At 41.8% G+C, this 27,174-nt stretch overlaps 1 protein-coding gene across 1 annotated transcript; it reads left to right on the top strand.

Annotated features, from left to right (window-relative positions):
- Window positions 1-1,522: 1,522 nt before the first annotated feature.
- Window positions 1,523-26,394, top strand: fam91a1 (family with sequence similarity 91 member A1). The gene is made up of 24 exons (XM_080485681.1): window positions 1,523-1,829; window positions 3,158-3,242; window positions 3,636-3,787; window positions 5,272-5,329; window positions 7,820-7,887; window positions 8,404-8,517; window positions 9,403-9,493; window positions 10,387-10,449; window positions 11,598-11,704; window positions 11,864-11,902; window positions 13,512-13,624; window positions 14,236-14,345; window positions 14,830-14,942; window positions 15,165-15,251; window positions 15,526-15,655; window positions 18,145-18,293; window positions 18,815-18,949; window positions 20,204-20,317; window positions 20,856-20,928; window positions 22,115-22,261; window positions 22,839-22,940; window positions 23,058-23,181; window positions 23,274-23,343; window positions 24,535-26,394. Exons 1-24 carry the CDS (start codon window positions 1,758-1,760, stop codon window positions 24,718-24,720), a joined length of 2,502 nt encoding a protein of 833 aa, XP_080341807.1. The 5' UTR covers window positions 1,523-1,757; the 3' UTR covers window positions 24,721-26,394.
- The last annotated feature ends 780 nt before the right edge of the window (window positions 26,395-27,174 follow it).

Raw genomic sequence — 27,174 nt, 5'->3', positions numbered from 1 at the left:
ATATAGCTTTGACCCTACTGCATGCTTTTTTTTTGTTTTAGAAGGTAAAATAAATATTGCATCTCACTTTCTGAGAGCTTTATGGTTCCTGATAATATAACCAAAAACGTTCATCCTTCATCCCACCCTAATCAGAAACACCAAGGTTTCCAATCAAACCTTTTCTTATTGAAATGATGAAACACAAACAAGAGTTACATTCCAAAAATCTTTATTTCTGAAAACTAACAGCCACAAATAGTTTATAAATCGGACAATTAGAAGAACAGTGAGCAAGTACTAAATGTACATTAAAGGATACATTTAACAATGTAGAAAAATAACTTCCTGAAATGGCAGCCCGAATCCCCCATTGAAACCCTGATTTTCTGGCTCTTTTAGTGGTAATCAATAGTTTCAGCTGATGGAAATAAGTGTTTACATCGGTTGACCCGAACAGCCAATAAAGAGTCAAAACACTGGTGCTGAGCACATTAACTGAAATGATTTACATCCATTTTCTTTCTCTAATGCATTCCCTCAAATGTCACAACATTTTACTTCACCAACGTGTCTGCAAACCTTCAAAATGTGTTTTAAACCTCCTTTTAATTCAAGGATCTGTCATTTCTCCCCTTCACCGGTGGCCTCGTCTGCAGCCGCTCTCTGAATGCCAGGCAGCTCGTGTGGCAGCAAGATGGATCACTCTGGTGTTTGTGTAGCAGCATATGACAAGGAACTGGAGTTACATGAAGACAGATTGAATGACATAGCAGCAAGAAGCTGAGCTGTCAGCGAGCGGGGCATCCTGACATGCGAGCACACACACCTCTGATGGACTCTGCCACACAGTGAAATCTCACACTGATACCAGTTAGTAAGTGACAGCATCGTGTTTGCAGATCACAGTATGGGTTCTACACTCCTGAGAGGGGAAAGGTGTAAATCTCATTCCTCATATTCCATTAAAGGGGTCACTGGCTTGCTTGCCTCACAGTAAGAACATCTCAGCTTTGCGGTCCTGTGCTTTTTGTACAAAGGTTTTCATATTCTTCCTGTGCAAGCAGGGCTTTTCACTTGGTACTCTGATTTTTTCTCATTAACTAAAAAATGCATTTGAGGTTAACCCACTTGAGCCTAAAAGCAACTATCATGGTTGTTTTATTGCAATGTTATATATGTTTGATATATAAATGCTATCTGAGCAGACTGTCACAATGATGATGCAGATTTCCCCTCTTCAGGGGGTTTCTGGGGCTCTTTGGGTTATATATGCCATGTTTTTTGGGGGGCTCTTCGGGTTCTATGTGCCCGGGGCCCCTTCAGGGGTGTCTGGGGCTCACCAGCAGGTGAACTAACCTGCTGAACTAACCCTGATGTAACATCATTATAACAACACCTGACAAGTTACTCATGCTGTTGAAATGAAAAAATGATCTTCATCTTTGTCAACATCATACGCTGACATTACGTAACTCCTCTACGTCACTCCTCAGCGGTCCTCGCGCTCCCCGGCTCCATTCACCTCCTCGGCCACGCCCCAACAGGAAGTGACGACAGTGGCCACGAGCGTGACGAACAGTTGGTTCGAAAATACAACAAGGAAGTGGCCGTTTATTGTGGAGGAAAATCATTCCGGAATCGAACAACTCCTCTCCGCGGAGGTCGCGTCGCTCGGCTGCTGGGTGTCGGGGGGCTGAAGTCACCGTGGACCTGCCCGCGAGCCCGTCTCGAGTCGTCTGGAGGGATTCTGCTCGCAGCCTGCTAGCTAGCTAGCGATGAACACGGACGTGGAATTTCACATCAGGCAGAATTATCCGTGGAACAAGCTCCCAGCTAACGTCAAGCAGGTACCGAGCGTCACCGCCGCCCGGGGCCACAGGGGAGGAGGGGAGAAGGGGAAGAGGAGGGGGAGGGGGGCGCACAGCGGTGGTGTCCCCGGGGGTGAACCTGCCAATGTCATCCGGCGCTGCCCCGCTGTCATTCAGCCTGCTGGTCCCCTCTGCAGAGGTCTGAGGGTCCGGCCGGAGCCGTCTCCGACCACCGGGGTCCTCCGCCTCCACTAAACCACTCTGGCGTCACATGACAGCTCGTTTAATAGGTGGCGCCACATGATTTTACCGCGTGGATGTCACCTGCAAAAACAAAAAAGGTGCATTCTTCCCGGCAAGGTCGAACATTTCTGCAGTGTGATTTGACTTGTAACGCCGCAGAAAGAAAAGCCTCCTCCTGCAGTTACTATGTGCCGTTACGCCAACATGTCGTGATGAAGCGGAGGCGGACACGTCACATGATGTACACCCGCTCTGCTGCTGCCTGCACGCCTCTCTGCATCCTCAGCAAACTTTCATCACCAGCGACAAACAAAAACAACTCTGTGGAGTCTCATTTAAGACTGTCTGTCAGCCAGTTTGCGCTGTTGAATTGGGAAAATAATGTGGATGCATCTTCCTAAAAACTGATCCGAAGTTATGCATGCCAAGAACAGCTTTCTGGAGCAGGAATGCACATGATACTTAGACCCATTGTTGTGCATTACAGTGCTCTAGATTGCTGCAATCCTAGAAAATCTATTTATCTTATTTACCACTTTATCTAACTGGGGCTTGCAGGGCCTGAGGACAATCCCAGCTGATTATGAGTAAAGATGGACACATAACTTTAGTTCAGAGCTACAGGCAATTTAGAGTCTCTCGCTAATGCTAAACTGGACTTATTTGGACTGCAGGAGGACACTGGAGTATCCAGAGGAAACTCAGAGCCAGAGAGAACATACAAACTCCACGAATATCAAACAAAATAAGACTTTAGGTGCAAGATAATCGTTGCTTTATGAGTGGACTTTCTGCTCTTGGCAAAATTAACTTCAAAATCTTTCCTTGGACTTTCACCTCTATTTTTCATTGATTCTTTTACGCATCTTTCTTATATGTGATAGCCAGGTTGCAAATGAGAGTGCTGTCTGTATCTTTGTATGAGTAGTTTATTTGTACTAATTGTGTGTTTGTGTGTGCGTTGTGACTTTATATCTGTAGGACATTCAGCATGAATCACTACATGTTCACAGATGAGCATAAAGTTTACTTCAACTATATACACATTTTGCAGAGTGCATGGAGTGTAAAAGAGTGAAGCCCTTGTTCTTGATCTTCACCTGTGTGCTTTATTTGTTTTGCAGAGTTTGGGGAACTCTCAGCGTGAATATGAGAAGCATGTGCTCCTGTACAGCATCCGCAACCAGCTGCGATTCCGCAATAACTTAGGTGAGCATGTTTGTCCCTCACACCTTTGCTGAAGACTCGACTCACCTTGTGTAATGAAAGCAGGAGCTTCAACTTTCTTTTTTGTTTTTAACGATGCATTGCTGCAATTAAAGTGAACTCTCTAATGCTTCATTCATGAGATATGACTCTAGATTGATTTTTACATTAGGATTTCATGGGAAATGTATTCGAACCATGCAATAGTTAGTAAATAGCTATGTAATAGCTTGTCTTACCTCCCCAATGACCTTCTACAAATTACCCTGGATCAATGTTGCTTTTTTTAACCTGCATCGATCGGGTATAGATGGACTGCAGTGCCAACTGTATGAACACTCACCTCTCACTCTGACCTGCCCCTGTTGGGTGTGTACGTGTGTTTTTTACGAGCAGTCCGACATGTGAGGAAGGATGAGCGCAAGTATTACGAGGAGCTCCTGAAATACAGCCGGGACCACTTAATGCTGTACCCCTACCACCTGTCTGACATCATGGTCAAAGGGCTGCGTGTCACTCCCTTCTCATATTACATCGGCATCATGGAGGTAAAGCACAACTCACACTGCACTGCAGCCTTTACTCGCTGTCATTATAAGCTCTGAGCAGCTCCTCATTCTGTGTTTAGTCGTTCCTCTTCACTCCCAGAACAACACCATGGGTCATCTCAGGGGAAAAGAGAAGGCATCTTATGTTGTGCTGCAGCTTTCCATCATTCCTCCTTCTATACTGCTTTATCCAACTCGAGGCGAAATGTTGGTGTATATAAACAGGCTAAAATAGTCTTTGAGGAAAACTGTGTGAATAAGAATACATTGAGGAAACAATTTACGATAGAGGTAAGATATCACTTAAGAGAGGACTACTTGTAACATGGCCCACATCATGTGGATCAGACATGTGACGACATCCAACAAAAAACGGAAAAAACGTATGTTTCACAGGCTAGGAAGAGTTCGGTCAATAACAAGGTAATTAATTAATTACTGTATTACTAAATGAATTTTAATGAACAATGTGCTTTGTTCTTGACCTAGTAAAACTAGAGTGAAGACTTCAAGTTTGTTCTTTTGTCATTAAATCAATGACAAAAGTGTATATCTCTGTGACAGGTCACAAGAAGTGAAGATTTATTCCCTAACGATGACAAACGAACTAAAAGTGTACTCATATTCTTTAGTGGCAGGCGAACGTGGCGTGTGGAGTTGCCATCAGTCTGGCACTAGGTGTCAGTCAGTGTCCAGTAATGCCTCTCAGAGCAACGCACCGCGAGCCGATCCCAGGGACAAACACACCCCGTGAAACCCGCCGGTGTTTGCTCTGCGGCCGGCCACTCTGAGCCTCGTCTGCGTGGCGGCTCACACTGTCGGATTAATCACAGCCGGGCTCACAGAGAAGCAGCCTGTCAGAGACGTCGAGCAGCCGGGTTCCCCTTGACTTCTGACATTTTCAATTAGAGGAAAAAGACCGAGTCCATGTGTTCACACAGCTGGAAGCAGAGCTCAGTGAAAGAAACACTCTTACTATGACCGGTTACGAAACGGCGATTCGTTTGCATAAACATTGCACCTGTAATACGTAACTCCATCATGTTGTTGAAACAACATGTCCATTGTGTAATTTCTTTGTTTCCGCGACTTAGCAGCTCTGTTTACACATGCAGATGCTCGCTGACACGTCGGATTCTTCCACATTGTGCACACTTCCCTTTTCCCCGCTTTGCTTACAAACATGCACAAAGACGAGCCGTCTTAGTCTCCAGCTCTCCTACATAAAAGCTTCACTTGCTTTAATTTGCATACTAAACTAAACTTGACTGAGCTGCAGTAGTGAGCGCTAAATTGCTGAAGGATGTGTCATAGTCTGATAATCCGTCTTAAGCACTTAATGAAAATGAGGAGAAGAAATTAGCATGTCTGCCCAGATCTTCTAATCCTGCTATTAATCAGAGGCAGCGGACACAGAAAAGGGAGGAACAATTTGTTTAATTCATCTTTCCTCTGTCCTCTTTCCCCTTTCTTTGTGCCTCCAGGACATTATGAACAGTGAGAAGAGTTACGACTCCTTGCCCAACTTCACTGCTGCTGACTGTGAGTTTTATTTTCTTCTTTTTCTCATCTTTGTATTTCCCCTCGTCTCCCACCATGTTGAAATGACTTCTCCGAGGCTTCGTTTGCCTCCCGCAGCGACTCCCGCTGTGCCTCTGGTGTCTTTTTCCCCCCCAATTTCTTTCTTTGTCATATTTTGCTGTTGGTGTACAGGATTGGAATGCCTTCACTATGAAAAGATACAGGATTTTCTAAAGCCCATTGCATTTTTTTATTTTACATTTTTCTCAACAAATAGTAACATAAAAAATGGAATTATGCCATTTGAATATATGTATGCTATTTTCACTGTCAGATCAGATATTTTAATACTGGAAAAGTTCTTAAAAATAGTTTTTCGTAACTTTTTAAACTCTAAAATGGGTCATTTTAACCCACAACACAACAGGAGATTAAAATCCATCATCAATATTTGACTTTGCTGACGTTCGTCCTGACCAACAAGAAAATTTGCGTAAAATTAAGGCTCGTTTTACTGACTGAAAATCAACGAACCGCTTTTTTAAATAGCGAGCAAATTGTGTAAAATATTTTTTTTCTTTCTGCTGGTTACTTTCTGCTCATGTGTTTTTCATTACAAACTCAATACATTAAATCTTCTTGTAACCAATCTCGTTATCAGTAAAATAATTGGCAGCTTGAATAATTCTTGCCTTTTTTAGGAAACCGCATTTCCAATTCAATAGATGGAATCAACCCACTTGACAAAGTGATTTTTTTTTTTTCTCAGGAAATTGGACTGGTTTCATATTTTGGGTAAAATGTTAAAAATGAAGACTGGCAGCTTGTTTTGCATGTTTTTTTTTTTTTTTTTCTTAAATTCTATGTTGTGGAGAGATTTCTTGGAAAGCCTTCCACTTTAAGTCACACTGTTATTTTTGTATGAGTGCAAGCAAGATGCTTTGCGAACCCATTTACAAAAGTAGTCCAATAAACACAATTTAATGTTTTGTTTGTTTCAAAGTGTTTTCCAATGCTTTACGATTGGTGGCTGTAAATCCCATTTTGCAGTAAATTAGAAATCTTTAAATGAGGCTTTTTTCCTTTCTCTGTGCTGCTGTGTTGCCAAGTGGCTGTTTTCATCAGACCTTCATTGTTCTTGTCGATGCGCAGGGGAACTGTTTGTGTTGTTGTGGGGTGAAAAAGGTTTTGCTCTGAGTCCTGGCAGCTCAGGACCTTCATGCTGTGGAGACAGAAGGCTGCCAGCAGGCTGTCATAGCCGTGCTCGGAGGAGCTAATCTCCATGGAGGAGCTCTAGAAGCGTGTCATTCAGAAGTGGGTGGATGGAGAGGCAGCGAGAGTGGACGAATAGGACGTGGGCGGATGTTTGTACGTTGTGTCTGTGTCTCCGTGAACCAGCAGGACGCTTATGGAGGATTCTGCGGAACGCAAATGTCCTATACTCGTTCCTGTTTGATTTGGCGGCAATCCAGACATATTTTGCTGTGCCCATTCCAGGCCTGTGCAGCACAGGCAAGAGGGAGGGGACAGGGTGGGATCTGGAGCTCACATACCTCCGTCTGTCTCTTTACACTTTTGTGGCCTGGTATAGTCTAATTTTCAGAAATATGTTTAGATATCTTCGATAAACTGCTCACTACCTTCAGAGATCCCTCTGTGTGTGTTGGTTGAGGCCTCAGTGCAAATCATTTTTATTCAAGAACCACATGTAGTCTGATATCGTTGAAGAACAAATACTAGATTTCAGTTTCTCTCTTCAGATTGAGAGACGAAGCATTGGAGGGCTGCTTCCTCGGTCGTCACAGCAGATCATGGGATTTGCATGTTTGGCATGTGTTTAATGCCGGATTCCCTTCCTGACGTAACCTGAGCCGTTAGAGTTAAGGGGTCAGTCTGATGTGGGGTCTCACCCAGTGATAGTGGCTGCTTGGTTTACTCAACTCGCTCCCATAGTATGGCTTTCATGCTAATACTAGTTTGCGAGCAATAAGCTACCCAGCTTGCACTGGATTGGTACCATCTGCTGTTCAGTTTCTGGATCTCAGTGTTGAGTTCATGCCGCTACTGCACTCTCACTAACAGTGGGCACAGAGTAAAAGCAGTTACAGTTTTGAAACCTAAAACAACAGCATCTTGTTTGTAGTTATCTGGGCCCCGTTGAATCCCCTTGTGGGCTGGTTTTGGCCCTCAGGCCCTATATTTGACACGTGTATTCATTGGAGAATTGTCTCATTGAAGATGTGTGAGGATGTTCCTTCATAACACAGTTGGATGCGTCATTGTCACCGTGTTAAACTTGTGAGGCTCCTCCATTTGTAGAAATAGCTCGGATATAAAGTGAGAAACCCCCCCCCCCCCCCCAAAAGAAACTAATTCTCGTTCTCTATTCTCTGACAAGGTGGTAATTGGAAAAAACAAAAAGTAAAGAGATGCTCACATTTATTTGCTCCTCCTGACTGTAAGAGGTTAGTGAAGAATACGTTTTTACTGACTTTTGCTTGTGCTTGTCAGGTCTGAGGCTGCTCGGCATCGGGAGGAACCAGTACATCGACCTGATGAACCAGTGCAGGTCCTCCAAAGTACGACACAATGATGAAATATGTGTCAATTTCTGTGTGAAACACTACTATTATTGGCGAAAAACAAGTGTATAAATGTAATGTTATATAAAACACATGAAATAACCAAAAGTGTAAACTAAACAGAAACATACTTTTTAGAGAGGAAGAGAGAGAGAAAAAATTGTTAGCCTTAGAATTTAAGAGTGAATCAAACAAGATTAAAATTGATTTGAACCAAAGTTTTTGCAGTAAGCCCCAAAACTATAAAATTCAGAATTTTCATTTAAAAATGCCAACATAATAGGTGTTTAACATATCATACTTTTTTGTCCCTTTTCCTATTATATGCATGTTTGATGCATATATATTATGAAAATAGTTGCTGCCATTATTTTCTTTGCAGCAGCATAATAAGATAAAAAACTAAAACTAAAACTAAACTCTGCTAACATTGCTAAATATTTTTTCAAGTTTCACATCTTTTAAATGGCCTCCTTGTTTTTTCTTTCTTTCTTTCTTCTCTATCTTGTCCAGAAATTCTTCCGCAGGAAATCGGCACGCGACCTGCTTCCGGCCAAACCGGTGGAGATCTCCGTGGAACCGTGGTGGGTGGCGCAGACGGGATACATCACCGAGGACGACATCAGGGTGCGACGCCACTCAAGCTCCTTTCTTCTGCAAACCTCGGTTGAATTCAGCCACACATGTCACGTCTTGTCTGTTTTATTCACTTGATTCATTAGATTTTAATAAGAATGTCGCAATATGATTCCGTCTTCGAGTTAAGTTGTGAAAAAAGCTCGCTGTATGAACATAAAGACGTGAAAAGTCACCTACATTCGTTTCATATAAACACACTGAAAATGGATCCATTGTAAGAAATAAGCAAGGAGAGAGCGAGATAAATGTAGGTATGTAGTTTTGAAGCTGTTGAGTTTTAAGGACAATAAAAATATATAGAGACGTTTGGCATTAACTTGTTGATAGGACGAAATGTATTATACTGTAAGATCATAGTTTAGATGTTTTGTTTACATGTGTGAAAATGGTATGTAATTTTATTTTAAAATGGTGATTTAGTTTGAAGACCAGGGTGTGATTTTGATTTCCTCCAAAATTTTTAAGTAAGGATTATTGAGATCTACAAAGTAAATGTGGGGATGATGCCTGCTGGCATGTCTTTCATTAAAATTCATGCACATTATTTATCACGCTCTGACTGTTCGTCCCATGAGGCCTTGCATTTGGAGCTCTCGTCTGATTGAAAATCAGTACCTGCAGAGTCCCCGACAGTTATTCTATCCATCCATCATCTATTCATCTTTTATACCAGCTTAGTGTTGCAAGGGCTGAAGACAGAAAACCACACACACTAATTCTCTGTGGGTTAAAACACACACTGGGGAGGAGTTGGGAAACCACACGGCAGACAGAATATGGTGGCTGTTACTTACTGGAAGCCATTTGTGACCGTTTAATGAGGAACCTTTCATGAACAACAGCCTTTTAATGTTCTCTGTGGTCAAATTGCAGATCTGTTCCCCATCAGAGAAGAAATCCATCGATAAGATGATCGATTCTGGTCCTCAGCTGGCTGGATCAATGGAGTATAATGTGGTTTTAAGTGAGTGTCGTATTCAATCTTATTGGCACTTATTTAAACTGTGAGTCCCAATCACCATCTTGTCAACGGATAGAAAGAAAACGATTGATATGGGCATCGGCGACAAAGCTGCATACCTGAGAGCAGTTTACATAGTTATCATGGTGAACCACGGCAGGTACAGCACGGACTCCCAAAGCTGAAGCAATACGATGTCAACAATCAGGGCTGGCAGTCTTTGTAGCAACAGAGGGTGACTGACTATTTATGGCAAATCTAATCTAAATTTCAATAAATGCAATGATTCGCTGTACAACTGTACATACTGAAACCATGAAAAAACAGTCACCATTCAGAACTTTATTGGCACACAGTATAGAATTACTTTCAGTTTTATTTTTAGCATTTTTGTGCTTTTATTAAGCATTCAAACCAATTTTTTTTAATTTACTGTCATTTTCACTAAAAACACAATATGATTTCATTTCTGGCTTTAATTTGTAGTACCGTAAGTTAAGATTGATATAACATATGACTTTCACATATTCTTAACTGACTAATAAGTAAATAAGGTTTAAAAGTGCAGAATGTTTAAGATGTTGTGCCTTTTTCATAAGTGAATTTATGTGGTGAAGACCAGTGTCCATGCTGTTTAAATGTTGATTGGAAGTTAACATTAATGAGCCTCTGCTGTGCCGCTGCTGAATGAGAGGGAACAAATAGTTTTTAATCCAAGGGACAAGGCGCATTCTTCGCAAGTTGCTCTTTAAAATGACGTTTTATTGCGCTGGAAAATCTTCCTGGCACTCCTCTGAGTTTAACGTCAGATTCTTTCATCATAACGTTTGATTTGAAAACAGCAATATCAGTCTTGACAGTTCTTCTCACAAAGTGTTATTGTTCTTTCACTTCAGGTTTGTATAATCGGGGCTTCATCTACTTGGATGTTCCCATATCCGATGACAGCTGCATCTCAGGTACGATCTCGTGCGTTTGTGTTGTAGTTCTCCACATTTTGAAACACACTGACTTTATGGAGAGTTATGGCCCCGTGGGACCAAAAATCAAATCCTCATAGGAACGATGATTTAATCTTCAGGTTAGGTAATGTTCTCATGCTAAAGTGTGCAGGAAATGGATTGAAGCCAATTCAATATCCTGACATAGAATAAGAGAGTGATTGTGTGGGTGAAACCCCATAATGTTACCATAAGATTATGATTACAGGCTTTATCATTGTTCAGCTGATTATGTCAATTAAAAGGCCCCACAAATGTAGAGCCTTGAGTTTGCATGTGTATGTAGATATGAGTCTTTAACATGGCCAAATCACTTTATTTTCAAGAGTTAAGCAAGTAGTACTTGGGTTACATTAAGTCTGCAGGAAATTAATGGAACTTATTTTTTTAATTAAGGTATGAAAGCACAAATGTATGTGCACGGACAGTCTTATATTCATTTTGTATGAGAACTGAAAACCATGTAGAGTCCCGATAATATTATAGTACGCATTATGATAACTGAAAGGCTCTGCAAGGATAGAATCTCAAGCAGGTGTGTAAGTGTGTGTTTTGTACCAGCCCTATCTGTTAAAGCACACATTTTATTAGGACCTAACCTATATCAAGTTATTTTTAGGTTATTGTTAAGCTGAAGAGTTCCATTTTGTACATATGAGGTGAAATCGTTTGGGAATTAATGCAAATCAATGCAATTTACCCAGAAAACCAAAATATGTGTGTGTGTGCAATCTTGTTTTTCTCACTTTATGTGATCTGAAAGCCAGCTCTATGCTTGATCTTGGTGTGGATGAAACAAAACGTCCTGTTGAGAGTTAAAGAAACCCCCAAAACATTACGTTGTCAGGAGGCCTGACAACAAGCTCCTCTGTGTGTCTAATCATCCCCGCCGTTCATCAGCCTCCCCCGAGTGGTTATGTTTACTAAACACTTTGTGCATAAATCACATGTCGCAACCTGAATGAGCATCATGGTTAATGAACCTCGCACTGGTCTGGAGCGAAGCCTGATGGAGCAAATTGCAGGTGCTTTATGGTGTTTCGAAGAGTTGTGTCTTTAAAGAGATGTCTGCAAAGTTTGTTTCTCGTTGTTTTTTTGTCCTGCAGTTCCTCCGCTGGAAGGTTTCGTCATGAACCGAGTTCAGGGTGATTACTTCGAAACGCTTCTCTACAAAATCTTTGTGTCCATTGATGAGCAGACAAACGTAGCAGAGGTAGGCTTTAGAAATAATCTTGTGTGATTATGAATGTGCCGCTCTCCTCAAATATAATATGATGGTATATGTTCAAGTGTGTTTATTGATGAAGTTTTCAATCAATCCCTCTTTTCCTTTGTCTTCTCTGCTGCTCCTTCCTTCCTGGGCTCCTCTCAGCTGGCAAATGTGTTGGAGATCGACTTAGACTTAGTGAAGGTTGGTATACTCTTGCTCACTATATAGGAGTCCTATTGTAACGTATAGACTGAAGAGCCGTTTTGGAACCGGTGGGGAAACGGTGGACCAGGGGAAATATGGGTTTGCTTTTAAAACTGACATGGACAAATAGCGGAGGTCATTTACTTTGGCTCGCATGTGGCTTCAAAAGATGTTTTCAGGGATTCCTCTAACGTCTCTGTTTGCCTGAAGGCAAACTATAGCAGTTTGAGAAGCTTTTTGTTCATTTTTTTTGCAACTTGATGTTTTAGAAAATTGGCCTTCGATGAAACACGCTGCCCAAGCTGTGTTTTGTTGTTCTGGGTATTTAAAAAAAAAAGATAATAATAGAAATAGTGCGACTTGGTGGAAAAACCTCTCTGATATTTTGTACCCTAGCTAGAACATATTTCAGCACAATCGCGCTGTTACATTTTGGATTCATTTTCACAAAAAACCTTGGAGGCAGTCTGTGACACACACACAAACTCACACTCATGTTTCATATCGGATCCATCGTGCTCCACAACTCCACCAGAGGGCTGAGCAGCACCATTCCAGTTAATTTGGTGCTTGAATTTGACCCAGTTTTCCCTGGCAGTTTTCTGTTCACTCTCTATCACACATGCAGACACACTCCCTCGCAGTGCTGTGACCTCCTGTGTGGAGAGCCGAACCTCCCCTCTTTGCTCTTCTTTGCCACTGTAAGCAGCTCTTCAGAGAAGTGGCTGAAGGCGGCGACTCTCCAGCAGGAGCCCTGTAACTTCAGAGATCATTGAGATGTCTGAGAGCGCTCCTTTGTGCAGAACTTTTCCCATCGTGACTGATGGTTGAACTCCCTGTGTTATGAATACCTTGTGGCCCGAGTCATTGCAGAGACATTTTCTCACAGAGCTGCGTCTGATGTGATGAGGGGGATGGCTGGTTGACCTCGGCCTGCACCTCCAGGGCGTTGAGGTGTGGAAAACAATCAAGCCCATTTTACTGGCCCGAGGCAGGCTGGTCAGTCGGAATAAAAGACTTGACAGCTCAGAAGGTTAACGACTGTATAAGTGAGGGAATTAATGAAAGTGCAGATCGTTGTTAACGGAGAAATACAGGTTTTGTTTTGTTTTTTGGTTTCATTTTTGTGTCTGGTTGAGTCAGCAGATCTTTATAACATCTTGACACTGACAGTCTTGAAGAGCAATTTTTAGCCATTTTAAGATGTTTACAATGAAAAAAACTTCTTGATTTGGCCATAGAATTAAAAAATATATTCATGTATTAGGATAGAAAACAAAACCAAAAAAGTAGTTTTGTTTTATTAAATTTGACTCATACTGTTCTATTTATAATGAAATTAAATCAATGTATAAAGCAAATGTTAGTCCTGCACAGGACTCCAACCTTGTTGTCATCTGAAGGATAAAGCAGAATCTTGAGTCGATGTCTTCAAAACATAATAATGAAGAAGTGTAGAAAGGGGAAAAGCGCCAATGATATAATCCACTTTTTTAAAACCTCTTTTTTTGGATTATGTTTAAAAAAAAAAAAAAAAAAATAAGATGAACATGCTTTTCGAAGGTTTACTTTGGGAGTGAACATGTATTTTATCATGTTTCATCAGAATGCAGTGTCCATGTACTGCCGCCTCGGCTTTGCTGTGAAGAAAGGTCAGGTGTTCGGCTCAGAGCAGCTCCATCCCACCTGGAAGAACGCCCCATCCGTCAACAGACTCAAGTATGTGCTGACCTCCACAGTACATGAACTGGCAGTAAACCCGTCATCATTCCTAGCATTTCCTTTGTTTACATCTTTTGCTTTCAGTCTCTTTGATTTTAAATGGACTTCATTTACAGGTTTAAAAAAATGTCTTCATCTATCTTTCATCGCCTAGTCAGCAGTACGAGGAGCAAAGAGGCCCAGGCATTCAAGTTAAATTACATTTTAACTGTGTAATGGTATTTCATTTTGTGTTTCTCACACATAACCAAAATATAAATTCTTGTGTCGTCTTGTTCAAGGACACTTGAACAGGCGGGCAGGTAGAGCTAGAGATTAAACACCTATGACAAACTGCTCCTCCACCTGAGCCACAGCATAAAACAGTGCTTACATTCATAAATAAACACTCACTGAAAATTTACATAATTCATTTCATAATTAAGGAATCAACAACAACCCCACATTTGTACTTTCAAATGTAGTCACTCGTCACCATCAGTATCACATTTTCTTTCTCCCCAAAAGGGAAAAAAATATATCCACCAATTGTTCATTAGGTTGGAGGGAGGAGTCTAATCGTGCTGTTGTGATGACGGTGGCCTTTTCATTTGCTCCTCTGGTTGCAGGAGCACCATGGATCCCCAGAAGATGCTGCTGTCTTGGGAGCAGGGCAGTCCTGTGATGGAGGGAGGCTCCTCAGCCACAGACACAGACACCACCAGCCTCGAGGACCAAGGTCCGTCTCTCTATCGGTCTCGTCACGAGCACACCGACTGGCATTTTCTGCACTACATGCAAATAAATACACACGCTTATAGATTCACACTGGGCTCTTTATGAATACTACTTCTGAAGTTTGAAGCTGTAGCACTAATTAATCCCTCAGAAAGCTCAGTCGTGCTTCTGAAAGTCATTCTCACATTAATGAGTTTGTCTAAAACCATCTCATTTTAATCTAATTCTAATGCTGTTATTAATATTTATCTCTGACTGTTGAGTTAGCACTTAAATGGGTATTATTGAAGTGTCTGCCGACCAGCCGCATTTACATGTAAATCAGTCTGGAATTAATTTGTAGTGACATGATTCTGGCTGATCCATGTAAATATGGGCAATTTAAGAAGAATAATGTACATCCATTGGTGCTGATGCATTTGCTATGATGACACTGAATTGACTTATTTCTCTGTTTTTTGTGTTGCTTTTCTGTGTCCGTGCAGCAGACACAGCCAGCGTTAGCAGCCTGAGCATCCCGGCCGCTCCCACCAAGAGGATCGCCTTCCTGTTTGACTCCACGCTCACAGCCTTCCTCATGATGGGAAACCTGTCTCCGGTTAGTGGCGGCATCACACGGACAGCATCAGACACTCAAACTCCAGTTCTTTGTTCACTCAAGTTTAATATTAACTTATTAACTCACGATGAACTAACCATCATGAAATGTGCTCTACAAGTAGAGTTTATTATTTTCTGTACACAGAAGGATTTTAGCCACGGTAAGAAATAAGTTGTTGACAGTAAATCTTGAGCTCCTCTTTGTTTGTTGTCCTACCAGAACTTAAAGAGTCACGCGGTCACCATGTTCGAGGTGGGAAAGCTGTCTGACGAGACCCTCGACAGCTTCCTGGCTGAGCTGGAGAAGGTTAGACCAGTCGTATAAATCTGTCACAGTCTGACTAAAATGATCATTTGCATTTAATCAACACAACAACCCACGCTGTATTCGGATGACGTCCAAGATAACTTTGTTATTCTTGCAGATTGAAGTCCATAGTAGTTATTTTCACTTCTGTTTTAGTCACGAGTGACAAGGTGCAGTCAAGTGCTGTTGTATTTAACCACATTGTACAGTGTAGCAGCTAATATGTCGCCCTGCTGCAAACTCAGATTTAACTTCTTGTTTCGGTCTCCATCAGGTGGAGAGCACAGCTGAGGGCGAGGCCCAGCGTTACTTCGACCACGCTCTAACCCTGAAAAACACCATCCTCTTCCTGCGCTACAACAAAGAACTCACTCAGGACCAGGGACCAGATATCCCAAATATAGGTATTAATGCACCCGCACACCCTTTTCTTGATTTCCTCAAGTGCCCAGATGAAAAACTATGACCGCTGTCAAACGACTTGAGTTTTGCTCAATATAAATATGTATGATAGAAAGCAGTTTGTCACTTGTTTTGATAAGCTAGTGTTGCTGTTCTGCCTTATATTATTATGTTATTTATGTGAAACATTGGCAGCTTGCTGGCCAGCTTTGGTTCTAGTTTTTTTAAGCATATTTTAGGTATAAATTCTCTTGAAATATGATTTTTATGCTTTGTTCTCTGCGACCAGTCAATATCAGATTTATTCGTAGTTGCAGGTGATAGAGTGAATGAGGAGGTGTGAGCGTGCACAATACAGCACTAAACACACGTCGATACACAAGATTCTTGATGTAACACGCCTACGGATTAAATTAATACAGTTTGAATACATTCATGACTGATGTTTTTTTTTAACTGCACTCACTTTTGTGAGAGGATCTTCCTTTCACTGTGCAAATGTTAATAGCTGGACTATTATTGCTAATAATTTCAGTGGAAAAACGGATCTGTAAGTCATAAAGAAGGAACTAAAAACCTTGAAAAACTCAGAAGGTTTAAAAAAAAAAAAAAAAAAAAAACTCAAGGTAACATTTTGAAATAAATGCAGCTAATTTTCACCAAATCAGCAGCTCTTTGATGCTTCTCCAGTTTTTGTTTTCTTTTTTTCATTTTCCACTGTGTCGCTGAATAGAAGTTCTCATCCGTCATTGCCACTATTGTGGCAAACAACTACAGCAAATGACTCCTATTCAGCTACTTAAATATTTCTGTGTATTCAGAAAAATCATTAAGTAATCAGGACTTTCTGTTTCATACATACAGCTCTGTGCAGAAGGTTTAGGGTGGAGTGACACCATGCTTTAATCACTGAACAGTGAATAAACAGAAGATAGATCTGCATTTAGACCCTTACAAACATTTTTGTTGTTGCACCTCGGCTTGAAAGTTTTATATGAAGAGCATCAGACAATATATCTTCCATCAAAGCAACTTTGAGTTTCTATGTCGCGACTGCGGTGCCACCAGATGCTGCTTGTTTGGTTTGGCTGCTTGCCTCTCTTCTGATTGTCTTGTCGCTCAGTCCTCCTCAAGCTGCCGCTCTGAAGACTGAGTGCAGCGAGAGCCTGCTGGCACAAGCTAAACCCAGACCCCGATGATACAAGAGTCCACTGATGACTGTTCGGTTAGGATGGGAAGGATAGTCGTGTTGCCAATACAAATACGTTTTCTAAAAGAGTAGGAGGTCATTCTTTTGCTGCAGTTTGTCAAAATTGAACACAAGAATCCATTTTGAAGTTGGAACGTGATATAGAGGGGTTACAAATTAATATTATATAACAATAGAATAAACACTTAATTTTCTCTGCATGGTGCAGTGTGATTGTCACGATACGTGGTCACAGCATACTGGGGAAATCAATCCATTCTTTTGAGAGAGAGAGAGTTGAACTCGCATTCACCCCGATGGGCAATTTAGAGTTGCTGATAGTGGGAGGAAACTAGAGTTCCTGCAGGAAATCCAGTAACACACAGGGAGAACATGCAAATTGCGCACAGAAAGGCCCCAAACTCCAGACTCAAACAGGGACAATCTTGATATGAAGTGAGAGCACGACACCACAGTACAAATAAATAGTAATTTCTCAAATTAAACAATAGAGACAATGTTAACTATTTCTGTTAACCCAACTTCTCTTGTAGATTTACTCTATTTAACTCTAAATAGTTCTAATTATTCATTTGAAGGAGGAAAAGTTGAAACTTTCCCTTTGAGGAAAATGTTGTACTTGACTCAGCTTGAAGGACAGCCGATGAATAAATGAGAGGAAAACTTTTAAGTGACTTTCCGGTTGAGTTCCACTTTCTTTCACCCTTGGTTAACGCTCAATACGTTTGATCTTCTTTACATTTATTTTCCCTTTCCTCCAATGATCATTTTTGTTTGAATAGATGAAAAAGAAACAGTTTCAGGAATGATACTTGTATTATGTTTCCTGGAAGTTAAATGTGAAGATCACTAAATGCCTTGTAGGGAACTTTCTAAAATATGTTGTTGGAGGGTATTTTTACTCTTCATCACTTTAAATTCAGGATAAAAATAAATGATTATATTATGAATCTTGTGCACATTTTTGTAAAACTGACTAAAATCTCACAATCGCCACAATTTCGAGAGAGTTTCCCTTTATATTTGCAATATTTTCCATTTTTCTACACATTATTGGGTCCTATTGTCCTACAATAACACCTGTAATTCACAGAAGAAAGTGTTGGATTCATTGGGTGTATGTTTACTATGTATTTCAGTTCACTGTTGTCTGTGTAGAAGAAAGCATAACAAAATTAACGAAAGTAACCTAATTTGATCACAACAAAAAGAAAAGAGTCGCTAAAATAATTTGCAAATGGGCATTATTAAAATCCAGTTCTCTCTTCTCTGCCTCGCTAGGATTCCCTCTGGACATGCTGCGCTGCGAGAGCCTGCTGGGTCTGGATCAGGCCACCTGCAGCCGCGTCCTCAACAAGAACTACAAGCTGCTGGTCTCGATGGCGCCGCTTAGCAACGAGATCAGACCCATCAGCAGCTGCACGCCTCAGGTGGGACGTTTGGTGAAATGTCGTGCATGTGCGAGTCTGAGTGTGAAACTGCTCTGACAGGGAAAGTGTTTTGTGTGTGTGTGTGTCTGTGCTCGGTGAAGCTTGCTGTCCGTCTTGTGTGCGCACACTTGTAATATGCGACTGTATGCATGCTTTGTGAGCGCTCAGCCTGCAGTTGCCCCAACAACAAGACGACACAAAGAGAGAGGGAGGGAGGAAGGGGAAGCAAGGCTCATGAGTAATTCCTCTGCCTGGACACACTCGGCTCAGAGAGACGAGGGAAAGAAGTTACACTCTTGTTGTGCCGTGCACACTGCTGTTTATTCACACGCTGCTGCGACTCAGTGGAGGGGAATTTGATGAATTCTTCTCGTTGCTTTCTCCTTACATCTCTTAATAGCAGCTTCAGTTTCCCCTCACACAAGTATTGTCGTCTGTTTTGTTCACTTGAAGCATTTGTACGGCTGAATGCATTATTGTTGCTCTTGAACACTCACATGTCTGTGTGTTTGTCTCTGTAGCACATTGGCCCAGCCATCCCCGAGGTGAGCTCCATCTGGTTCAAGCTCTATCTGTACCGCGTTACTGGCCAAGGCCCGCCATCTCTGCTGCTCTCCAAAGGCTCCCGGCTCCGCAAACTGCCCGACAACTTCCAGGTGTGCACAAGATAATGATTGATCAGGTGCTCAAGCTGAAACAACGAGTTAAAGCATGCTGATATGGATGCACGCTGAAGAAATCTCTTTGAAGTTAGTTAAGAAAAGCCTCAAATGCAGACTTTCTCCAACTGGCTGTCTGTGCTGGAGCAGATTACACACTGGAAAGGTCGCCAGCCTGACAAACACACACACCGTCATACACAGATTTATATAAATCTACTAATTCAACATATGCGAACTCCACGCACAACCTCTTGAATCTGACACGTTATTGTCGCTAATCAAGCGTGCTAACAACCCTGCTACTGTGCTTCCCCAAAAAAAGCCTCATGTGCTAAAACACTGCTGCTCTGATCAGCCGCCGGCTTGGTTACCTTTTAGCTTCTACTATTTCAAAGTCTTGACCTTGCTGTTAGTTAGATACAGGTAACCGGAGCACCACTGCCTCCTCCGTTTCTCCATTTCTTCACAATGTAGCCGTTACACCACAGTTGTTTTTCATTGTGTAGCTGCATCTTTTCCCCTCTGGGGTTTCCCAGTCATCTTGAAAATGTTTAACCGTCCTGGGAATGTGAAAAAGAGAACAAAAGAGAAGCTGATGCAGTGAATTCACTTGGGATAACTGGTAATTTTTAGAGGAATGTCTCACTTCATGAGAGCGGAGTAACTTTTTCTTTGTTTTTCTTACTATCTACGTCTAATTTTGCTCATTGTTTCACAGGGAATGCAAGCACTAATAACAAAACTGTTTATTACTTCACCGCTTTCAGAGCTGAAAATGATTAACCACACAGACAGCAATAACACCTTAATGTCGTCTAAAAGCTCCGACTCAATTAGCCACTCAGAAACCTTGGCATGTAAAATCAGCGGCGGGCTGAAACTTTAATTATTGCAAGCGGTTAATGTTGACATAGTGGGAGGCTGACAAGATGACGTGTCAATTAAAGTGGAAACACGCTGTTCCCCCCCCCCCCCCACTTCTTTTTGTTTTGCTGCTCCCCTGCATTAAAGCACTTTCAGTTTAAATTGCACTCACGAAATTACACCTCACATGTAGACCTGATTAGAATTGTTACTTTTGTGGGTGTGATCATTATTTATAAAGCTTTATGCATGGTGACTAATGCTATACTAAAAGATATAATTCTCAATTCATAGTTTGTTTTGTTAAGCAGTTGAAGAAAAATGGAATTCAGTAAACAAATTTAATGGTGTTTTTTTTTTTTTTTTTTTTCCCCCCCTCTTCAGGGATACGACAGGTTGTTGATCACTTCCTGGGGTCACGACCCCGGAGTCGTACCGACGTCCAACGTGCTGACAATGCTAAACGACGCCCTCACGCACTCCGCCGTTCTCATCCAGGTAAACCTGAACAGATGAGATTGATTTCTCTGTGAGAGGTTTCAAGTTCTCTAAAGCCTCATTTGGATGAGATTAACACCTAAACGGGATCAGAGAGGTGAAACACACTCTGGGCTCCTGCTCGCTTTGACTCATTCTGGCTGCACAATACACTCTGGAACAGAAATATTTTAAACATGCTACTGAGGGAATGAAGAGAGATGCCTATAAATCATAAAACGTTATAACGGAATTAACAGCATTTTCTTGCATATTACAACAATTACTACTTTGCAATCTCGACTGTTTATCGTCACACCATGTTTTATAATTAGATGTGTAACTGTTGATCACAAGATGTATATTCACATGAGGTGTGTGTGTGTGTGTGTGTGTGTGTGTGTGTGTGTGTGTGTGTGTGTGTGTGTGTGTGTGTGTGTGTGTGTGTGTGTGTGTGTGTGTGTGTGTGTGTGTGTGTGTGTGTGTGTGTGTGTGTGTGTGTGTGTGTGTGTGTGTGTGTGTGTGTGTGTGTGTGTGTGTGTGTGTGTGTAACCTTCAGGGTCACGGTATGCACGGTCATGGAGAAACGGTTCACATCCCATTTCCTTTTGATGAGGAGGACTTGAAGGGAGGTAAGAAAGCGTCAGATCCCTGACGCCATTTTCTACTGCAATTCGTTTGTTCATTCATTTCTTTCTTTATCTCCGCATCCCCTCCACACACATTCCTCTCTCTGATTAACCTGCACTCATAGAGCAACTGCTGTAAAAACAATATTGTGAAGACATCCTACAATGATAAGGGAATGATAATGGTACGATAAATATGCAGTTTTATAGTTTTTCTAAACAGAGCTTGTGAAACAACGATTCATATGGTAATTATTCTGTGAGTGTACTATTTCCCTTACTTTCTCTTGCTTTTTTTGGAGTGGGGTCATGATACTCCGCTCCTCTGTGGGCTCCAAAGACAGATGAGATATGCGATCCCTCTAGCTCTCTCTGGGTTGACCCTCGACTTTCCAACCTGTCAGAACTATGCAGAAATCATCCAGATCCATCTTGACTAGATGTTCAATCAAGCTGAAGCGGTAAACAGGAGGCGAAGCAACTTTATTTGAAGACCGCATTTCAACAACAAGGCAGTTCAGAGTGCTTCAAAAAGCATGAACAGAATAAATGTAAGGGAGCTTAAAAGTCTGAAAGCATTAATAAAGAAAGGGTTACGGGCAGACGAGACTCATTGATGGACATTGCAAGTGAAGGCTGACGTGTTTGTTAAAAGTACACGGTGTATGTGGAGTGAAAGGGAAGCATGCATAATACCAAACTATTCATGTGGCGTTTATAGCTAATTTGTGTTTGTAACACTGAGATTAAGAGAGGAGGTTCAACTTCTCTTTAATAAACAGTGTCAGTGACTAAACCAATAGTTATGCACCAGTGATGACATTAATGCTGCACGAGCTCCATCAAGCTATGATGTTTGACTCAAATATTTACTTCTGTTGACTTTGAAGGTTTTAACTCGTCAAATATTATAAGAAGGACATGAATCCTCTGAAAGCCTTCGTTTGGTCGATTTGTCTGCCAAGCTTAACACTGACATTTGTTTCTGCTCATAAAACGCTCACTGCAGAATGGAGCAACTTTCCAAAAAAAACCCCCCAAAAAACCCCCACAGGTCTTCTAAGTGTTTTGCTGCAGATATTTGTCCCTGTAGTCCTTTTTCATCAGAGTGAGCGGGTGTTTCTGTCTGCGCCGACTTCACCGCAGCACTTCAGTTAAATTAGACGTGTGGTTTGTCTCCCCTGTGCAGAGTTCTCCTACTCCAACATGTGTGTCCACAAGTCGCTGCAGAAGCTAAAGGAGCAGGTGGACCTGGAGCACCAGTGTGGCTACATCACCATGCTCAACTCCAACAACAGGCACCGGCGCAGGGCCAGCGACAGCACTGAGTGCAGGGGTGTGTGTGTGTGTGTGTGTGTGTGTGTATGTATGTGTGTGTGTGTGTCAGATAAGACATACAGTCAAATTAGTGAAAATGTCCTTGCCGTGTTGACCATTACTACTAATGATACAGATTAAATAGATTTTGCTCACAGTCCAGTTTAATTATGCTCTTTGTCTGCATAATTGAAGCTGGGATCGAACACCCTTGGCCTTTAGCCTTTTATTTTACTGATTACAGATTTAATTCAACGTCAGAAATCTGTATATGAACATGAGTTTTATCCAACAACTGCAAGGTTGTGTGTTCTTTTGCCGAGTGTTTTGCGACATCACATTGTCTCAAGAGAACCAAAATCCCACCTTAAACTTCTGTTGCAACTTCACAATAAAAGTTTCCAGTTGTTACTGCTGTATTTTACTCTGCAGGAGGAACCAATGATGCTATTCTCCTATCGTTTTTATTATATCTGTATACATAAGTCACATTTATATAATTATATTAAGACAGACAGACAGTCACAATCAGACCTACTGGAGAGTTTTTTTTTTTAACTCACCGGGTAACCTTTACCTTGTTGCTCCTCTTTCAGGAGACACTCATCTGGGTGGAGGCCTCGACACCAACGGCAGCACCGAGTCCTTTGAGCTTGTGACTGAGGAGCACAACGGAGAGAGCAAAGTAAAGACGGACAGTAGGTGTATTTGTTTGTCTTTATTCTGTTTTTCATTTTGAGGAAGTGAGCGAGTCGGTAGCTCATTGCTGCCACTTGTGCCTGTGTGGATTTGTCACCCTCACGTCTTTCTTTCAGCCCTTTCATGTGAAGATGAGTGGGTCCCTCTCGAGCTGTGCTTCGGCATGCCCCTCTTCAGCTCCGAGCTCAACCGCAAAGTGTGTCGAAAGATCGCGTCGCACAAACTCTGCAGCACCGAGAGGTAGCGAGAAAAACAATAGAAACACATGCTTCAGTTGTGTTGAAGACGCTGGTAGGGTCAGTAGTGGTAACTAACTGTTGTTGTCGTTTCAGCCTTCAAGAGCTGCTTCACTCCAGCAGAAAGCTTTCGCTCAAGGTGTTGAGCTTCGTTCAGTCATTCCAGGTAAAAACTCTCACCCCTGGATGAATGTTTAGTCTTAATATTTATCTAAAAAAAGACATCGCTCAGTCTGATTAGCCTGCTCCATCCATCCTGCTCTCCACCTTTCTTCTATTTATTTGTCTCTTTCTCTGTTCAACCATTTAAATCTAGGAGAGCGATGTATTTTAAGTCGAGGCACAATGAGGCATAAATGCAATGTTACTTTAGGGATTTTAACATTTACAGCGATCTAAAGAAAAAGAAGCATCACTTATGTTTGTTTTCTGGAGGATATGATGGGTTTATCACAAAGAAAATATCTGAACATTTTGAATTTCCAATTTGTGCCACATGATTGAAATCTTGTTAACAGGAATAAAACGATTATCAGTAACTAGGACCACCCTTTTCATCTTATTCTGCACTTTTAAATTATGCATTCACTTTCTATGTCACGTAATGGATCTAGGAATACTGAATCATATTTTATATACTGTATTATTTGTTTGAAAAATGAATGAAATGAAGGCATAGACAAGGAAATGACACGGTAACCAAGTATTTTTAGTTTATTTATGCAACTTGATCCAGGGCCCTTCAAAAGTAAGTTGGAAAATAAAGTGCTTTTAGTTTTAAATATTTCAAAATTCAGCGTCTTAATACATCAGGAGAGGTTTGTTTTTTCGTGTCACTGGGGACCTTTAGAAAGCTCGTCTCTCTGTGTACCGACAGTTTATTAGTTACGAAGCTGAAACTGTCGAGGTCTTTTGGTGAGAACTGGACACGTCGTATTTTTTAAAGGTTATGTGATACAAAATAAACTGTACTTGTCGTTGCAGTTCAGCTATTCACTATTCTGCTTCCCAAACATATACAAGCACTTCTCAAAAATAAGTTATTTCTGTATTAAAAGCATAACAACTACAAGGTGGAAACTGTGATATTTATCTCTTGTAGTTAAAAAAAACCCATTTTATTTTATGAAGTTTTGAAAAATTTAATGTATTGTATTTTTATAAACTAAATGACTCCCTCTTGTTTTTATGATTGAGAAGGGGACTAGACTCACTATGACTCATAAGCTTGAAGGAATAAAACTAAAAAGGTTTGGAAAATATTCAGCAGCTTCCTTGTTTGATTTGAATGACCTTGCCCGTCGTATCGCCCCGCTCCGCTCTGTTCTGGTCCCTCACTCTCGCCCTGCGTCGGCAGGATGGCACCCAGACCTCTGACCCGGACAGCGGCGTGTCGAACCCTCTCAGCCAGCCGCCGGCGGAGTCCGGCGTCCCCCTGCCCGCCCTCAACCTCCTCTTCAAGGACGGACAGCTGAGGGAGTGGAGCGGGCGGGCCCCTCCTCCTCTGAACATCTCAGCCCTGCAGAAAGACCAACCCACATAAGCCGCCGCCAAAACGTCCACGTTCTGTCACGAGGAAAGGAAACGACAGGAAAGGGCCGACCCTCGTCTGGCAGTTTTCTTATCCGTGGTCCAATTTGTGCATCTTCATATCACACGGAAAAATCCCCCGCACGCCTTCATGTCCGCCAGTATCCAGACGTGGAGAATTATCCCTGTCATCTCTCTGCTGTGTGAGGAACCGTCCTCCAGTACTGACCCCCCCCCCCCCCCCCACCACCACCACCACCACCACCACCACCACATCATGTCATCTTTTTGGTGTTTCCCTCCGTTATTCCTCGTATTTGTAGCAAGGCAGTGTTATCTGTTGGAGTGGTGCTATTATCACAATATGTAACAGCGATGCAGGTTGAACAGCATTTGGCTGGAAACACAAGTGCTCCCCTCCCCCTCCCCCCGGTGCCCTGTTATCAATGGATGTGTTTGTGAGAGCAGGGTGTAAAGTGGTTGATAATGTATAGATGTTCTTAAAATGACCCGCAGGATCAACAGTGAGGCGTGGAACAGACTTCTTCAGGAATCTTTCGATGATATGCACACTCTAGGACCAAGTCTCTGGACTGAACCAGGTTGAGTTTCAATACAAACCCTGCTGCCTCCTTGTGTTGTCACATGTTAGGTGATGCATGATACTGTTGCACAACTCCTTACCATTAAAAAAAAATAATAATAATAATAACTTTCCTCTTTACTTGTAATCAACAATGGGGGCATTTATTATTTGCACTGTGCAGGATTTCTCCAACCTGTGGATGAAGTAATGTCATGCAATGTTTGGTTTTTTTTTTTTAGTAGTGAGCACATCATTTTACAGCAGAAGGAGGTTTCCCCACATGAAAACTCAGACCGGTTAAAACTTGGTGGGACATCTTTGAAACTGCAGTTTTTTTTTCTTCTTTTGTTATCATTCTTTCTCAGTCAAGGACACCAAAGACTTTTTTTTCTTATGTTTTTTTTTTAAAAGGTTTTTTTTATGGATCGCCTTTCCTTTATTTTGCCTGATTGTTTGCTCGCCAATCAAAAACAACCAGGCCTGAGATCAGATCTGCTGTTTTGATTTGCCTTTGTTAATTATTATTTTTTCTTTCTTCTGATTTAAGTGTGTTTGAGTGTAAATGACTAATACGTTTCCCAGCAAGTCGCCAGCGAACAGGAACTTGACTCGTCCGGCCTTCAAACGGTTTAGATTGTGACCAGAGAACGACTGCGTGTCTGACCCGAGTGTGTAGTCGTCGTTTCCTGCCAGTATCTCTCTCTGGACCGACTCCAGCTCGTGTGCAGTGCGGTGCACTCTTGGCCTGCCCAGCACACTCTCCATGGGATTCTGCTTACACCGTGTTTGGGGGGGAAAAAAAAGAGAAAATGTAAAAAGGGGGTTTGTAGTCTGGAGAAAAGGCAACTACACTGTGAAGGCTGTTGTGGACCCACGGGATGGAGATGCTGATGTGTTGCCCGGCTTCTCAGAGATGCGGTGGCCCCGAAAAAACACCGTCTGAATCATGAATTTTCTGTGGCTCCCAAGAATAATTGCATTTAAAATGGAAACCCAGTTTTTCTGAGTTTATTCTTTTCTTTCTTTTAAAGGAATATACCTTCTGCAGTTTTTGACCCACTTGTAGTTGTTGTTTCTGATAACGTGATGCCGAAATAGATTTAAAAAAAAAAAAGAAGAAAAAAAAAAAAAGGCTAACATAAGGTCCTGTTGAAGCATGATGACTGTGTAGAAACTATCGTGTGTATGTTATGTATGCGTGTGTATCGTACACCTCACTGGTGTGTTTTAATACATGCCTTCTTTCACAATAATCCCTCCCCACACCCTGCCTGGCTCTTATCTAATTGCAGTTACTCAGTCATCCCAGACCCCCCCCCCCCCCCCCCCCCCCCCCCACCCACCCAGTTCCAACACGGTGTTTAAAATGCTAGTTTTATATGTCAACCTATATTTTAGGAAAATCTTTGTTGTAGCTTGTTGAATGGGACCGTGAATATCATTGACCGAGTTCATAATGACGATGATCTTGTAATTAAATGGTTAAAAAAAGATGATGAAAGTGACATTCCTTCACTATAAGCAACCCCCCCACCACCCCCCTCCAGCTTTCCTCCATTTTGCCTCTTCTCCGGATACATATTACTACAAATAAACCTGTAAAAAGTATATGAGAATATAAATAAATATGTAATAAGAACAAATTTTTTCCTCCTTAAAATTGTCGTACCGTGTCTCTCTTTCTCCGTGTCTGAATGTTTTGACTGACTGATTCCAGCCTCTACCAGCTCTGACTTGTAGCCAATCACATACCAGGATAGTAGGCCGCGAGATGTTTTTTCCAAGCCAGGTGGAACAGATGGTGCGCAAGACGCAGCGCTCCGGATGCTCCGTCCATCTGCCTCAACTACACGCTTGTTCAGTATTTTCTTTTTTTTGTGT

The sequence above is a fragment of the Lipophrys pholis genome (assembly GCF_963383615.2).
Source record: "Lipophrys pholis genome assembly, chromosome: 17".
NCBI classification, from domain to species: Eukaryota; Metazoa; Chordata; class Actinopteri; order Blenniiformes; family Blenniidae; genus Lipophrys; species Lipophrys pholis.
This window is presented reverse-complemented; position numbering and strand designations above follow the sequence as displayed.